The 16,933-nt window shown below is 49.8% G+C and overlaps 1 protein-coding gene across 1 annotated transcript; it reads left to right on the top strand.

Moving 5' to 3' along the window:
- Positions 1-1,814: 1,814 nt before the first annotated feature.
- On the top strand, positions 1,815-3,988 carry LGALS7 (galectin 7). Its single transcript, XM_004015233.5, has 4 exons — positions 1,815-1,855; positions 2,251-2,339; positions 2,968-3,169; positions 3,804-3,988. The coding sequence occupies exons 1-4, from the start codon at positions 1,841-1,843 to the stop codon at positions 3,915-3,917; spliced, it is 420 nt and encodes a 139-aa protein (XP_004015282.3). The 5' UTR covers positions 1,815-1,840; the 3' UTR covers positions 3,918-3,988.
- The last annotated feature ends 12,945 nt before the right edge of the window (positions 3,989-16,933 follow it).

Genomic DNA, 16,933 nt, shown 5'->3' with positions numbered 1-16,933 from the left:
GTCATCACCTCAAACCCCGCAGTCCTCTCCAGATTTAAAAATACTTTTATTTGTTTTATTTTGGGTGTGCTGGGTCTTTGTTGCAGTGTGTAGGCTTCCTAACTTCAGTGTCCCAGCTGAGCTGCCACGTCTGGGATCTTAGTTCACTGACCAGGGCTCGAACGCAGGCCCTCTGCATTAGAAGTGCAGTTTTAGCCATTGGATCAACCAGGGAAGTCCTTGTTCTCTCTATTTAAGATCTCCATGAGGTAGGTGTCCTTGGCACACAGATCAGCTCCAGCCCCTGGCCCCGTCCTCTCCATGAGGCCTTGGGGAGAGGCTGGCCCTCTCCAAGCCCACTTTCACTTCTGCCAAATGGAGGTGACTGTGGCCCCCACCAAATGCAGTTTCCCACCCTTGCTCTCTGAGACGCTTGCGCCCACCAGCTGCACCAGCTGTGCAGTGATGGGGCTGAAGGCTGGGAGGCTGAGGGCGGTGGATCAGGTTCTGACTCTGCTCATCTCCACCCAAAGGCTCCATTCCTGACTCAGCCCCATGCCTTTTCTCCCTCTGCCGGGTGGGGCACCAACAGGGGTGGGTAGGGTGGGGAGATGGAACTGGAGTGGTAGGCTGCTGGTGCTTCTGGGAGGAGTTTCTGCTCAGCTCCCCACTGCCCTGCTCCCTGCCTTCCAGAACCCTCTATCAACATTCTCCCTCTCACACCACCCTTCATACCTGCATGCCCCTTCAGGAGCCTTGGGCTGTGGGGACTTGGCCTGGGCAGAGGGGCCCACATTTTTTTCTTCCTTGGACTGGGTTGGGAGTGGGTCCTAACACACCCTTCCCCTCTGCCCCCTACTCCCTTCCCTTATCCTGAACACCAGGTGGGAGAGAGAAGGCCATTCTAGGAGGTGGAAGGAGACAGACTCAAAGAGAAATAGACAGGAACATGTGAGAGAGACAGGGGAGGACAGAGACACAGGACAGCCAGAGAGACTAGGGCACCCTGGAGAGAAAACCAGAGAGGAGCTTCCGGAGATGAAGAAAGCCAGACACACAGGCTACATGGTTCTGCTTAGCTGTGTTTCTTGGGCAAACTGCTTCTCCTTTCTGAGCCTCAGTTTCCTTGTCTGTCAGATAAGGGTGATCAGTGGCCCTATGCTCAGTGGCCTGTCGGAGATCGGTGGTCTCTCCCACATGCTAGGCAAGCCCGAGGCTTTGTCGGTGGCACTTCTCAATACCTTTCCTTCTTTCTTTCATCCACATTTACTGAGCACCTACTGTGTGCCAGGCACTGCATTAGGCACCAAGGATACAGCTTTGACCACTGGGCAGAATATCCTGTCTCTCTTAGCGGCCTTTCCTATCATTATCCTGGTGCCATGGTTATTATTGTATTACAGAAGCATCAACTGGAATTTCAGGGGAGACACATCCTTAGCCCTAGGAGAGAGGGCGAAGAGTTTCAGCTCACAGCTTCACCTCTCAGGACTCAGATTTTCCATGATGAAATGGATGTGAGAGTCTACTCTCTCCACCAGGCAGCAGGAAGGTAGGGCTGGAGGGATGGTGTCTCAACAAGCCTTCCATGCTGTGCTGTTATGGTTATTATTGCTAACTGTTCCTATCACTATTAACTCAAAGGGGAGGGACCGTACACCTGGGAACCCTCAGGACGGCAGGGGCATCAGAGGCCCTGGAAAGAGGGTGCTGGGCCAGCATGGCCCCAGGGCCAGGGTCTGTGCCAGGTGTGGGCGGTGGGTGTGGAAAGGGTGAGTCACCAGGGCCAGGCACGCCCTGCTTTGACTTAAGGTCCCAGCAGCCATACCCCCACTGCCACTGCCATCCCGCTGTTGCAGCCATGGCCGGGAGCTTTGTGAGTACTCTCGGTGTGGGGGCTTGAGGGGTTTGGACCTGAGGCTGCACTGGCAGAGGGGAGGGGCTGGGGCTTGGCTGAGGGCTCCTGTTTCAAGGAGAAAGTGGGTGTCCCGGTGTGCCAGGATGTTCTGGGCTGTGGTTTCTGGGCTCACCCAATCCATCCCCATGCTCCCACCCCTCCCCCCATTGGTTCCCCCTGCTGTCTATCTTTCTGTCCCTCTGAGTATCTGCCTGCTGAGTCCCCGTGTTCCTCTGCGCCCCTGGCTCTCTTTCCCGTGTCTCTGTGCCCTTTCTTCTCTCTGATTCTGCTGCTCTGGGTCCTGCTCATGTTCTCCCACAGCTGACCCACTCGTCCCTCTCCTCTGCCTCCCTGATCCACTCTGGCTGCTGCAGAACGTCCCCCACAAGACCGCGCTGCCCGAGGGCATCCGAGTGGGCACCGTGCTGAGAATTCGTGGTTTAGTCCCCGACAAGGCTGGCAGGTGAGACCCCCGAGCCTCAGCAGTAACGGGTGGGAGGTTTCCAGGCTCACTGAACCCCACTTTTACAGCCCAGAGAACAAAGCCCCAGGCCAACTTTGCCCACCAGGATCTTGGAATCCCCAGGCTATTTCTGCCCTTCTAGAATCTGATGTCTTCACTTATCTGTCCCATGACTGTGCAGGTGGGGACCCTACATCAAAGAATCTGGGGGTTCCAGGGCAATCTCATGACAAGTCCAAGTCCACAGTCACTCTGGAAATATAACCTGTGAGTCAGAGGTGCCCTGGGCATGTAGGAGGCCTAGGCAATCAATCCTAGGGCTTCCTGGGTGGAGATCTTCAAGATTTCTGAGAATCTACAGTGCCTGGGAATTTGGGGGTCCCTGATTTTGTCCCAGCCCTCTGGGAACTGGGAGCACCCTGGTCTTCAGGACCTGAGTCCTTGGCATCTCCCAGACTCTGGAAATGAGGGGGACCCAGGCCCTGGTCTAGGTGGATGTGTGTCCATGGCCTCCAGTCCATCTCCCCTCTTTCCCTGGTGTGTGACTCTCAGGTTCCTATAAATAAGGATGTGCTCCAGCAAAGGGTAACTCCTCTATCCAATGTTCTTCTTCTCCACCACCTGCCAGGTTCTACGTGAACCTGCTGTGCAGTGAGGAACCAGGCAGTGATGCCGCCCTGCATTTCAACCCCCGCCTGGACGAGTCCACGGTGGTCTTCAACACCCTGGAGCGCGGCACCTGGGGTGCAGAGGAGCGGGGCTCAGGCATTCCCTTCCAGCGAGGGCAGCCCTTCGACGTCCTCCTCATTGCCACCGAAGACGGCTTCAAGGTGCGTCTCTTCCACAGGGTGGGCTCCGACACCCACGTCTCTTCCCTTGGCAAGGCCAGGAAGGCCCTTGGCAGAGGTTGGGAGCAAAGGCGTGGCCAAGGTGGGCAGGGCCTCCCCAGTTCCTCACCTCCCCTGGCACAAGCGCAGTAGTGTCAGAGGGCAGGCATGTGTGGGTAGCAAGGACGAGAGAGTGAGAGCCAAGTGCTCAAAGGGTGGGAGTCCAGCCGGAAGATGTGGACATCCTCTATCTTGTTCCCTGTCCACTGGCGTCTGAGGTAGCAGTTCTGGGACAGGGGAATGGACTACTTGGAAGACAGGACCCCGAATAAGTCCCAGCCGGGGGTGGTCACTGAAGACCCTCCACTACCCGGGCTGTTCTTCACTTTCTGTGCGTCTGAGGAAGGCGATGCATCCAGGAATCCTGGCAACTGCATCCACTGCCAAAGCTTAAAAAGCACTCAGGTGTCAACAATGAACTCATTTAATCCTCATGACAAGAGGTTTCATTGAATAATAGACGTCTTTCTCAGTGGGGGCTTGCGTGCATGCCCAGGTCAAGCCGCGTGGGTACGAGCCGGGAATAACCCCGCAGTTGGCCTGGGGAACCTTAAGCAGCGTCTCCTCGCCCCTGCAGGCGGTGATAGCAGATTCTGAATATCACCACTTCCGGTACCGGATCCCGCCAGGGCGCGTGCGCGCGTTGGAGGTGGGCGGGGACCTGCAGCTGGAGTTGGTGAAGATCTTCTGAGCCTTCCCAGGAGGGCGGGCGGAGACCGGGGGCAGGGGTCTTGGATGGCAAATAAAGTCGTTAGTCGCTCATCTGTGGGCCGCCCTGTGTCAGTGTCTCCTTCATACAGACGAGCGTAGCAGGTTCAGAGAGGTGAAGTTAAAGTCGCTCAGTTGTGTCCGACTCTTTGCGTCCCCATGCACTATACAGTCCAAGGAATTCTCCAGGCCAGAATACTAGTGGGGAGCATTTCCCTTCTTCAGGGGATCTTCCCAACCCAGGGATCGAACTGGGGTCTCCTGCATTGCAGGGGGATTCTTTAACTGAGCTATCAGGGAAGAGAGGTAAAGACCACGGCTAATGGTCACAAAGTGGCCCAGGTGGGTCGACCCTGAATCTCCGAGGGCAATTTCTGTTCCTGGAGGCTTGTAGAGGGTGGGAGTGGGGCTCTGACTCGCCTTCCTGCTGCACTTCACGGAGGAGCCAAGTGATAATGCGGTGGAGTTGACTGAGGGAGTCTGGAGGAGCCCAAGCGCTCACCAAAGCGATGGACATGAGTTTGAGTAGGCTCCGGGAGTTGGTGATGGACAGGGAAGTCTGGCGTGCGGCAGTCCATGGGGTCGCAAAGAGTTGGACACGACTGAGCGACTGAACTGAACTGAAACCCTCCCTTGGGTTTCCCAGGTGACTCAGTGGTAAAGAACCCGCCTGCCAGTGCAGGAGATGCAGGAGACACGGGTTCGATCCCTGGGTCTGGAAGATCTGGAGGAGGAAATGGCAACCCACTCCAATATTCTTGCCTGGGAAATCTCATGCACTGAGGAGCCTGGCGGGCTACGGTCCATGGGGTTGCAAAGAGTCTGAGTACGCATTACTACTAAGCCCACCCTTGACGTCCCCTCTGAGGGTACAACAGCCACCCCCCACCCCCCAGGTTGGTCAGCCTGCAAACAGGTCCCTTGGAGACCCCAGTCTCGCGGAGATGAAGTGTGAATCTCGGCCTCTCTGTGCAGTTGCCCCCGCTTCCTGGCTCCCCAGGCTTTCCAGCCTTCCGCTGGGTCGGGTTCAGGCTTGGAAGGGATCCGGGCGTTGGGATCTCAGGGCGTTGCCCCGAGATGGGACAGTCTCCCCCAGTTCGCGCCCGGAGGCAGACGCGCACTGGCGGGGCCCGGAACGCGAAGTGCCGGCTCCTGGGTCCCTGCTGCCGTCTAGGGCGCTGTTCTCACACTGCCTCCTCGGCTCGCCTGATGGTCCTGAACTGCCCCTTCCCCCAGGGATCCTGGAGTGGGGACGGGGAGCGGGGTACACTCAGAAGCCAAGTCAGCCCCGAGTGCCAGGTGGGGATTTTCTGGCTACTGTGGGGAGAGAAGCCCATACCACGGGAGCGCCCCCCACCCCGCCGACTCCCGCATCCTCTCTGAGGTGCTCGCAGCGGCGGAGAGTCTCAAGCAGTTGATAGAGGTTGGAGGGAGCGTGCACCGCATACCAAGAGCTGGAAAAGTCCAGAGCCGCTCCCCTAGCTGGATGTGTCTCAGCCTAGAACCTTGCGAAGCCAGTGACATGCTGCCCCCTCCTGGCTGCTGCCCACATCGCAATCTTGGGGCGGGGACGAGCCCCTCGAGAAGGGAAACGGCAACCCACTGCAGTATTCTTACCTGGAGAATCTCATGGACAGAGGAGCCTGGAGGGCTACAGTCCATAGGGTCGCAAAGAGTCGGACACGACTGAAACGACTTACACAAGCACCTTGAAGAGGGGTGCAAAATCCTGTGGGACCACCAACCCCGGGCGCCAGTTCTAGCCCTTTCATGACCGGAACTTATCCTGCACTTTGCAAACCTCCAACTGCAGCTGCCTATCCCCATGGCCGGCCCTTCTGAGTGTGTTTCTGGGGGACAGTGGAATAACGGGTTCCCTGCGGAGACCAGTCTGGTGTCCACTGGGACTCCAGGGCTCATTGTTAAGTGAATTAATTTTTATTTTATGTATGTGTTTTCATGTCGTTATTGAACATTTTAAAATGTTTGTAGGTAACATACCAATATGGTACAAATTTCAGAAAATAGAGTGAAAAGAAAGCCATTTTACTGGCACAACCACAAAAGTGGTTGGGTTCTGAGCAGTAGATGGTAACGATTCATCTGTGTTAATTTCCTGGTTTCATCTCTGTCTTACCATGTATATAGTGGAGAATGTTCTTATTTGCACAAAACACACAGTAAAGTATCTGGAGGTAAAGAGGCAATATACTGGCAACTTATTCATAAATCACTCAGGAAAAAACTAAAGTTTATATTGTATTTAAAACTTTTTTTTCATGTCAGGAAATACATATATATATGAATTATATCATACATATATGATATGATCTTATATGTAGAAGTCTCTAAAATTTTCCCTGTGCTTGTGTGCTAAGTCGCTTCAGTCGTGTTCAACTCTTTGTGACCCCAATGGACCATAACCCACCAGGCTCCTCTGCCCATGGGATTCTCCAGGCAATTCCCGACCCAGGGATCGAACCCATATCTCCTGTGTCTCCCGGGTTGCAGGCCGATTCTTTGCAGCTGAGCCACCAGGGGAGCCCAAAGATCCCCTCACCCTATTGTTAAAAGTTTAATGAATGAACGCAGCAAAGTAGAAGGGCTCATAGTCAACACGCAAAACTCAGCTGCATTTCCCTACACTGGGACTTGGCGTCTTCATTCACTTTGCTGGCTCCCCAGCTCCATTGTAAGCAGTAACACAGTTTAGGCCACTTGAGGCCCCCTGGATGTCTATTGGTGTCAAAGCATGCCCAGCATGCAAACTGTACTTTAGTTTTTCAGTCTCCTTGGACTTGCTAAGTCACTTCAGTGTGTCCGACTCTGTGCAACCCCATGGACGGCAGCCCACCAGGCTCCCCAGTCCCTGGGATTCTCCAGGCAAGAACACTGGAGTGGGTTGCCATTTCCTTCTCCAGTGCATGAAAGTGAAAAGTGAAAGTGAAGTCGCTCAGTCCTGTCCAACTCCTAGCGACCCCATGGACTGCAGCCTACCAGGCTCCTCCATCCATGGGATTTTCCAAGCAAGACTACTGGAGTGGGGTGCCACAGCCCAAAGCTTTTACCTTTCTTTACAGTCTCCATTGTGATTAGAAAATATATGCCTATTTACCGTACAATCTTTAACCAGATTTTTTGAATCACCCACAGTTTCACCATTCTGAAATAACCGCTCGATATATTAGTGTACTTCCGTCTAGGCATTTTTCTGTAATAATTTATCTACATTGTACATTCTGGGGAAGTTGGAATATATATATATATTTATATACATATTTAGCTAATATTTCCTGAGTCCCTACTATGTGTTAGTCACTGTGCTAACCATTTATTCAGTCCTTAAAATGACACTCTGAGATAGATACTTTTTTTTTTCATTTATAGAAAGACAATAATTTTTTTTTAATTTTAAAAATTGTTTCTTTTTCAAAATGAAGTATAGTTGATTTACAGTGTTGTGTTAATCACTGCTGTACACCAAAGTGATTCAGCTTTCCATACATATATACATACAGATTCCTTTTTAAAATATTCTCTTCCATTTATGATTTCTCACAGAATATTGAATATAGTTCTCTGTACTACACAGTAAGACCTTGTTATCCTGTATATATCCTACATTAGCCAGCCTATATATAATAGTTCACATCTGCTAATCCCAACCTCCCACTCCATCCCTCCCCCTTGGCAACCACCAATCTATTCCCTATGTCTGTGATTCTGGTTTTGTCTCATAGATAGGTTCATTTACGTCATATTTTAGATTCCATATATAAGTGATATCATTTGGTATTTGTCTTTCTCTTTCTAACTTAGTTCATTTAGTATGATAATCTCTAGTTTCAATCCAAGTTATAATCTAGTTGCATCCAAATTGCCGCAAATGACGTTATTTCGTTCTTTTTTATGGCTGGGCTTCCCTGGTGGCTCAGAGGTTAAAGCGTTTGCCTGGAATGCGGGAGACCAGGGTTCGATCCCTGGGTCGGGAAGATCCCCTGGAGAAGGAAATGGCAACCCACTCCAGTACTCTTGCCTGGAGAATCCCATGGAGGGAGGAGCCTGGTAGCCTACAGTCCATGGGGGTCACCAAGAGTTGGACATGACTGAGCGACTTCACTCACTCACTCAAGCTTAACTTCATCAATGAAATGAGTATGTGGTCATGATCACAGTATAGTATTGGAGAAAGCAATGACACCCCACTCCAGTACTCTTGCCTGGAAAATCCCATGGGTGGAGGAGCCTGGAAGGCTGCAGTCCATGGGGTCGCCCAGAGTTGGACACGACTGAAGCGACTTAGCAGCAGCGGCAGCAGTATAGCACAGTCTTATTATTCCTATTTTGTCAAGGAGACATCTGATGCACAAGAAAGTAAAGTGACCTGATCAGGGTGACATATCGTGTAGATGGTGGAGCAGGGACCAGAGCCAGGCGAAGGAGTTCCACAGCTTGGGGTCTAAACCACTGGGAAATCATGTTTTATTTCTTTTCTTGTTTCAATGTTTAATATCAGCTTTATTGAGGTGTATTTTTTTTTACAATACATACATATTAATGATTTCTATATGTCTGATTTTTCTTTTTTAAACTTTTTATTTTATACTGGAATATAGCTGTTTGGTATATTGCTCATACAATAAAATTCACCCTGCCTGTACAGTGCCATGAGTTTTGACAAATCCATATGGTTGTGGGGTTAGCATCACAGTCAGGGCACAGAATATTTCCAACACCTCTTCTCAAGCACCCTTAGCAACTGGTAGCCACTGATCTGTTTACTATCATCATAAACTGGTTTTTCTTGCTCTAAACCTGGTATAACAGCGTAGGACGTGCTCTTTTCTGCCTGGCTACTTCTGTTCAGCATGTTTCTGAAGTTCATTCATGTATTTGCATGTAGTGGTCAGTCATTCTTTTTGTCCGAATGGTAATCCATTGTATGACCACACTGCAGTCTACCTATTCACCTGTTGATGGATTTTGGAGTTGTTTCTAGTGTTAGTGATGATGAACTAGAGTGGTGTGGACAAATCTTTGTGTGGATGTATTTTTTTTTAAAGATTTTTTTTAATGTGCACAGATTTTAAAGTCTTTATTCAATTTGTTACAATATTGCTTCTATGTTTGGGGTTTTTGTCCATGAGGCATGGGGGATTTTAGGTTCTTGACCAAGGATCCCACTCGCATCCCCTGCATTGGAAAGAACGCCTTGATCACTGGACCACCGGGGAAGCACCTGTGCATAAGTTTTGATTAAATACCTAGGAGCTGAGTTGCTGGGTCAAATGATGAGTGTATGCTTGCCTTCTAAGAAACTGTCAAATTGTTTTCCAGTGTACTTGAACCACGCTACATGCCTACCTGCCATGGATGAAAGCTCTGGTATCTCACACGCTCGTCAGCATGTAGTATGGCCAGGTTTGTTGGTTTCTCTAATTGTAGCCATTCAAATGGATCTGTATTTGTGTCTCATTGTAGTTTTAATTTGCATCTTTGCATTTTCCTGTAACTACTCACGTTGAGCATCCTTTCATATGCTTGGCGGCCATGTGTATATTCTGAGACTTGTTTATTCAAATCTTTTGCCAATTTTAATTGGATTGTTTGCTTTCTTATTATTAATATATGAGTTTTTTATGCTTTCTGGATATAGTCCTTTGCCAAATATATGTATTGTGAATATGTAACACATATTCACCTCTGTGTAAACAGACTAAACAACCTAAAGTCTTTTCACTGTTCATGCCTTTCTCAGAGCAGAAGGATTTAATGATGAGTTCCACAATATCAGTTTTGGGGTTTTTTTTTCTGTTATGGTGTGTGCCTTTGTGTCCTGTTTAAGAAATCTTTGGGAATTCCCTGGTGGTCCAGTAGTGAGGACTCAGCACTCTCGTGGCCGAAGACCAAGTTCAATCCCTGGTCAGGGAGCTAAAGTCCCACAAGCCACGCAGCAACAGCCAGGAAAAAAAAGGGGGGGTATAGAACTAAGCATAATGAAAAACTGTAAATCTTCCAAATGAAAGAAACAAATTTTTTAATTAAAATTTAAAAAAAAAAAGAAGAGGAAGAGACCCCAGATCTCTCTTCTGTCTGGGAAGATACATCAAGAAGGTGGCCATGTGCAAGCCTGGCAGAGAGCCCTCAGCAGAACCTGACCACACTGACACTCTGATCTGGGATGCTCAGGCCCCAGAACTGAGAAATAATCATCTGTTGTGTGAGCCGATAGTCTGTGGTGTTTGCTATAGCTGTCAGAGGTGATGGAGATATCTCTGAAGGTTGGTATGTGGATTAAATGAGATGATATTTATGAAGAGCTTAGGATAGTGCCTAGTGTACACAGTCACAGCAAGTGCTCGGCAAATAGTAAGCACTTGTTATCCTATTTATAACAAATATCTGCTCTCCATGGGATGTCTTCATTTACATGATAGCATTACAGACAAAACCTTTTTATTTTTTTCAATTTGGCTCGAGTGAATCCTTAACTTGATGAGACAGGAACACTCTACTTTGCTGGTTAGGTCAGGAAGCAGAGGTATAAATTGGGTAATTGGCACCGGACCCCTGACTCCACCGCTGTGTCAGATTCCTTACTCCACAGGGAAATGAATTAATCAACATTCCGGCTGGTGCACCGCTACAGAGATCATGCCAACTGAATTAGGAAGGTTTTATTTGGTTGACAAAAAAAATAAATAAAAATGGGAAAGAGAGAATTACTGACTCAATGTAAAAGTCTGGTTTTGAGCACACCCAGATGGAAGGACTCTATACTCCAGGGAATCTTATTTCTGGCTCTGCTTCTCTCAGCGGCGTCCTCATTCTCAGGCAGGGTCTCCTGACAACATGGCCAAGGTAGAGCTGAGCCGCTCAGGGCTTTCATCCCCCCTGCTTAGGGGCCTCAGGGAAACAGAAGCGCTGTCCTCACTTCCAGGCGCGGAAACAAGGAACGTGGAGCGGGTGGTGAGGCGCACTGATTGGCTGGCTTGAGTCACATGCGCTTCCCTGGAGCAGGTGGGAGGGGCCAGCCCAACCAGAGCCATGTGGCTTGAGAATAAGGGACCCGTGGGTCCCCCAAACATAATGGGGTGACTGATTCCAGAAAGAGATAAGGAGTGCTGGGTTCACAAACAGCCCAGTAACATCAGTCCGTTTTTCTTAGCTTGGCTCGGGAAAGCATATTTGACTCTGGGTTCAAGGAGAGATTTGGGGAGTGGTAATCACAAGAACTCTTGCTGGTGGAATGTGAGTCCTGCAGCATGGCAGCCAGAGGGGAGCTAAGAAGAGCAGCAGCCTGGAGGGGCCTTTCAGGAGGGGCCAGGGGAGAAGCGGAAAGGAGCCCAGGGCATCTAACAGTTAACAAGGTGTCAGTCAAGTTTTACTAAAAGCTTTCCCCTAGGACTGACGCTAAAGCTGAAGCTCCAGTACTTCGGCCACCTAATTCAAAGAGCTGACTCATTGGAAAAGACTCTGATGCTGGAAAAGCTTAAGGGCAAGAGGAGAAGGGGACGACAAAAGATGAGATGGTTGGCTGGCATCACTGACTCAATGGATATGAGTTTGAGCAAGCTCCGGGAGATGGTGATGGACAGGAAAGCCTGGTGTGCTGCAGTCCATGGGGTCGCAAAGAGTTGAACACGACTGAGCAACTGAACAACAGCAGCCACTGTTAGTGATACTTTGGGGCAAATAAAGGAGAAAGCGCTGTGACCTCGTGGGGTGAGAATATAGAGAACCGATAGGGAACGGTGTAAGTGACCAGGAAAATGGCAGAGATGACCTCCAGAACCAGTGGTGGTAGGTGGCCATGGTTGGGATCACAGGATGTAGTCATGATCTTAAAGGTTCACTGGTCACCAACTATGTGTCAGGCACTGTTCTGAACAGGTCCCGCACATCAACTTGTTTGTTTCTCAACACTCAGAGGTAAGTCTTATTATCACCCCCATTACAGAGATGAGGAAACTGAGGCACAGAGAAGTTAAGTGACTTGCTCACAACACACAGTTCTAAGTGGCAGAGCTGAAATTTGAACCCAGGCCTTCTGGCTCCTGAGCTTCCCAGGTGGCGATAGTGGTAAAGAACCAGCCTGCCAGTGCAGGAAATATAAGAGACACCAGTTTGATCCCTGGATCAGGAAGATCCCTTGAAGTAGGAAATGGCAACCCAATCCAGTATTCTTGCCTGGAGAATCCCATGGACAGAGGAGCCTGGTGGGCTACCATCTATGGGGTTGCAGGGAGTTGGACACAACTGAAGTGACTTAGCACGCATGCACGCCTCTGGCTTCTGACCCTGCCACCTGCCTCGTGTGAGGGTTTGGTCTTGGCAATCCTTTAGGAAGAAAACCTGTTTATAACTCCTCTTTGGTGGGCACACAGCCAGGACACAGACAATATCTTTTGGTCCATCTGGAGGGAAAGATCCCAGAGGGCTGAAGTTCATCTAGTGTCACAGAGGAGATGAGGCTCTGTTAGGGCAGGAGACCACCCCCTGTCTGCTGAGAGTGGACAGGCTTCTGGGATGAAAACTGGTGAATTTTGGCCACTTGAAACCAATTTTTCCCATTTGTCTTAACAGCTCTAAGATGGGAGATAGATAAGCCCCAGGCTGAGGTGCTGCAGCTGGACTCCTATTAATGCTTTGAGATGGGGTACCAACAGGAGCACTGGGTCCTGATTCTGTGCATTCTTGTGGATTTCTTGGCCTGACACAAGTGCAGAGAACGCCCTCAGTTTAGAGGAAGGACAAAGGAAGGAGAAGATGCCAGCTGGATGCCATCTTGGCTGAGTGATGGGGGCCCACTCCAGGACAAAATATGAAGATCTTGGGCCAGAAAAACAACCTGGAAAACTGCCCCTATATGAGCAACTTAAGCTGCCCCTGGGCTTCCCTGGTGGCTCAGTGGTAAAGAATCTGCCTGCAATGCAGGAGACGCAGGTTCAATCCCTGGGTCGGGAAGATCCCCTAGAAAAGAAAATGGCAACTCACTTCAGTATTTTTGCCTAAGAAATCCCATGGACAGGGGAGCCTCGTGGGCTACAGTCCATGGGGTCACAAAAGAGTCGGACACGACTGAGCAACAGAACTGCCCCTACTGCGTGCAGCTCACTCTGGGTTTACCTGTGAGCTCTTCCACACGTACTTTTTTCCTCCCATATGTACTCTCCTTCATTTTAGACAATCCTCTTTAACCACACCCACCAACTCTCAGGAAGGAAACTGAGCCCCTCCTACTCCTACAAATTTGTATTCCACTGACCGATCCCCAGTCCCCTATGCTTGTTTACAACGGCTGCTACCCCAGGATGAGAAGACTAGTCCTGCTGGAGTAACCTAGAGTGGGACTTCCTGTCACCCCAGATCAGGGAAAATATGTCCTCTTAGGGAAGTGGCAAATGGTGAAGGCACAGTCAAAGTACATGTGCCCTTCTCCTAACAGACTTTTAAAAATACTTATTTATTTTAAAAATCTTTTAGTTGCAGCATGTGGCATCTAGTTCCCTGGACCAGGGATCAAACCCGGGTGCCCTGCACTGGGAGCGCAGAGTCTCAGCCACAGGATCACTTAGGAGGGAAATCCCCTCCTAGGCAATTTTGTTGTTCAGTCGCTCAGTTGTGTCTGACTCTTTGCAACCCCATGGACTGCAGCATGCCAGGGCTCCCAGTCCCTCATTATCTCCCGGATTTCACCCAAGTTCATGTCCATTGAATTGGTGGTGCTATCCAACCATCTCATTCTCTGTCATCTCCTTTTCCTCCTGCCTTCAATCTTTCCCACCATCAAAGTCTTTTTCAATGAGTTCACATCAGATGGTAAAAGTATTGAAGCTTCAGCTTAAACATCAGTCCTTCCAATGAGTATTCAGGGTTGATTTCCCTTAGGGTTGACTGGTTGGATCTCCTTGCAGTCCAAGGGACTTTCAAGAGTCTTCTTCAGCACCATAATTTGAAAGCATCAATTCTTCAGTGCTCAGACTTCTTTATGGCCTTGGGGTACTTAATGATCAAGATCAAACTGAGGAAGAGGAAGAAAGAGCTCAGTTTGAGAAAAGGCAGGCCAGGGTTCAAGCTCCACTGATAGCAGTTGCTGTCAGCCACGTTTTGCAACCTCAGGAAAACTCAAAGCATTCAGGAAGATTCACCCATCCACCTGGAAGTAAAACCAACAAGGGGGAATGCTTCAAATGTAAGTCAACTTGCCACCAGGCCTGTGGATTCCAGGAGCCCCCCGGGCCATGCTCAGCCTGGAAAGAGACCAGGCTCTGGAGAAGGGAGTGACCTCAGTCCCAGATGGAAAAGGGGGGGCTTCTGCTCCTGAAATGGCCATGCTGGACAGCTGAGGTGCCCCAGGGATTCCAGCAGCTCCCCTCTACCCCCAAGGAGATGTCTGTCTCCATCAAGGAATCCTGTGCAGTCCCTTTTTTTTTTTTTTTCACAGAATACAGGAAATTATTTCCCTGAACAGGGATGGAACCTGAGTCCTCTGCATTGAAAGGGAAAAGTCTTAAACAATGGATCACCAGGGAATTCTCCCTGGGTGGTCCTTAACAAAGCAGATAAGATTAATTTTAAGAATTGTTCTAAACGACTTTGGGTTTTTTGTTTATTTTATTTATTTATTTTTGGCTGCACTGGGCCTTTGTTGCTGCACGCGGGCTTTCTCTGCTTGTGGTGTGTGGGCTTCTCACTGCAGCAGCTTCCCATGTTGCAGAGCACAGGCTCTAGGGTGCCTATGCTTCAGTAGTTGTGACCCATGGGTTTAGCTGCCCCCTGGCATGTGGAATCTTCCCAGACCAGGGATCGAACCCCATGTCCCGTGCATTGGCAGGCAGATTCTTAGCCACTGGACCAGCATAGACTATGTCCAGAAGATCAAATTTTTAATCAGTACTGGAGCCATTTATTCCATCCTGATTTCTCAAAATGGGCCTCTTTCCTCTAAATTTGCTCAGTAACTGGTGTCAGTGGGAAACCTTGAACCCATAACTTCATTGCGCTTCTCACTTGCCAATTAGAACAGCGTTTGATCTCACATGCTTTTCTAGCTCTTCCTGAGCATCCTACACCACTCCGGGGGAGAGACTTTCTGGAGTCCCTCTGGGCCATGTTAGGGTTAAGAGGGGCCTTGGACAGCCCCTTATCTGAGGGGTAGAGCAGAGGCTGTTCACAGACTGATCTTCAACGCTTGTCTTTTTAATCTGCTTGTTGAGTTTGCTTTTTCCAGGTTACAGCAATTCAAGATGATGGTGATAGAGGGATTCCAGTGATTCTCTGAAACCAATCCTGACTCTCCAAATCAAACCAAACAGCAGAAGCTGCCCTGGGGCCCCTTGACAAGAGTGTTCCATGGCCCTGATTAGGTGGGGTGTGTAAGTCCAATATCAGCCTGAAGAAGCTACAGAAGATGGACCATTGTCCATCATCCTCCCAATAAGATTTGGGGGGATCCACGTCTCTCAGGAGGGATCTGAGACAGAAGATCAGGCCCCAGGCTGAGCAGCTGCAGCTGGTCTCCTGCTGATGCTCCAAGATAGGATACCAGCAGGAGCAGTGGGTCCTGATTCGCTGCATTCTTGTGGTTTTCCCAACTCAATGCATGCACAGAGAAGGCCTTTGGTCTAGGGGAAAGACAAAAGGAGGGAGAAGACGCCAGCTGGAATCCATCTTGGTTGAGAGATGCGTGCCCATACTAGGACCATATATGGAGATGACTGGCCAGGAAAAAAAAAAAAAACAAAAAACACTAAAAACTGTCCCTATTCAAGCAACCTGCTGCTGCTAAGTCGCTCCAGTCGTGTCCGACTCTGTGGACCCCATAGACGACAGCCCACCCGGCTCCCCTATCCCTGGGATTCTCCAGGCAAGAACACTATAGTGGGTTGCCATTTCCTTCTCCAATGGGTGAAAGTGAAAAGCGAAAGTGAAGTCACTCAGTTGTGTCCGACTCTTAGCGACCACATGGACTGCAGCCTACCAGGCTCCTCCATCCATGGGATTTTCCAGGCAAGAGTACTGGAGTGGGGTGCCATTGCCTTCTCCGATTCAAGCAATATAATCCACCTCTATTGTGCACAATCCCTGTTGCTCTGCTACAGGTGCTTTGCTCCTAATAAACACTTTTTATCTTTTTCATTATTCTTGGTCTCTTCACTGAATTCTTTCTTCAAAGAAGACAAGAACCAAAGTCCTTCTTCCAGCCATTCCACCAAGCCCCATCATCCTTTTGGGGAAATACTGCTCCACTGAGCCCTGAGCCGCAGATGGGAAGGATGGGGTGTCATGGCCTCTGGTGGGCCTGGCTCCCAGTCTAGGACAGGTAGGTGCAGAGCACCCCCTCCATGGTCAACCTGGGGCAACCAAGGTGAGGTCTGCCTTGTAGACCTCAACCAAGTAGAGGAGGGGAGAGACAGGAGTCCTGAGGGCTCAAAGTCCCTTTAGGTGACTGGGGGGAAAATGGCGAGGGACAGACAGTGGGGCATGCACAAGACAGACAGATACAGAGAGAAAGAGAATCAGGAAGAGGTGTGAAGAGAGAAATGGAGGTAGCAGGAGATACAGGGACACAGATACAGATAAACAAAAAATGGAGAGAAGGCAAAATGAGCCAAGAGAGATGGACAGAAAGAGACACAGAGGCCAAAATAGAAGAGAGAGATATGATGGCAGGTAGAGAGAGAAACTGTCAGATGGAGAGACAGAGAGACAGAGGTAAAGACGTCTGTCTCCCCAAACCTGCCTTCCTCCGTCCCACAGAGGGAGGTGTGCAGGGACAAGCTGGCAGAGACGCACCCTCCACACTGACCTCCTAGGCACTCCCACAGTGGCATCTGGTCCTCCCGCAGCTCTGCCCACCTTCCAAACCGACTGCTGGCCAAGCCCATTAAACTGCTACCCTGGCCACAACTGAAGGGCCCACGCCTTGAGGCGGAAACCGCTGAAGAGGCGTCCTTGCTCCCCAGAACCCCAAACCCTCAATTAGTATTAACGAGG

This window comes from Ovis aries, chromosome 14 (assembly GCF_016772045.2).
Source record: "Ovis aries strain OAR_USU_Benz2616 breed Rambouillet chromosome 14, ARS-UI_Ramb_v3.0, whole genome shotgun sequence".
In the NCBI taxonomy this organism is placed as follows: domain Eukaryota; kingdom Metazoa; phylum Chordata; class Mammalia; order Artiodactyla; family Bovidae; genus Ovis; species Ovis aries.
This window is presented reverse-complemented; position numbering and strand designations above follow the sequence as displayed.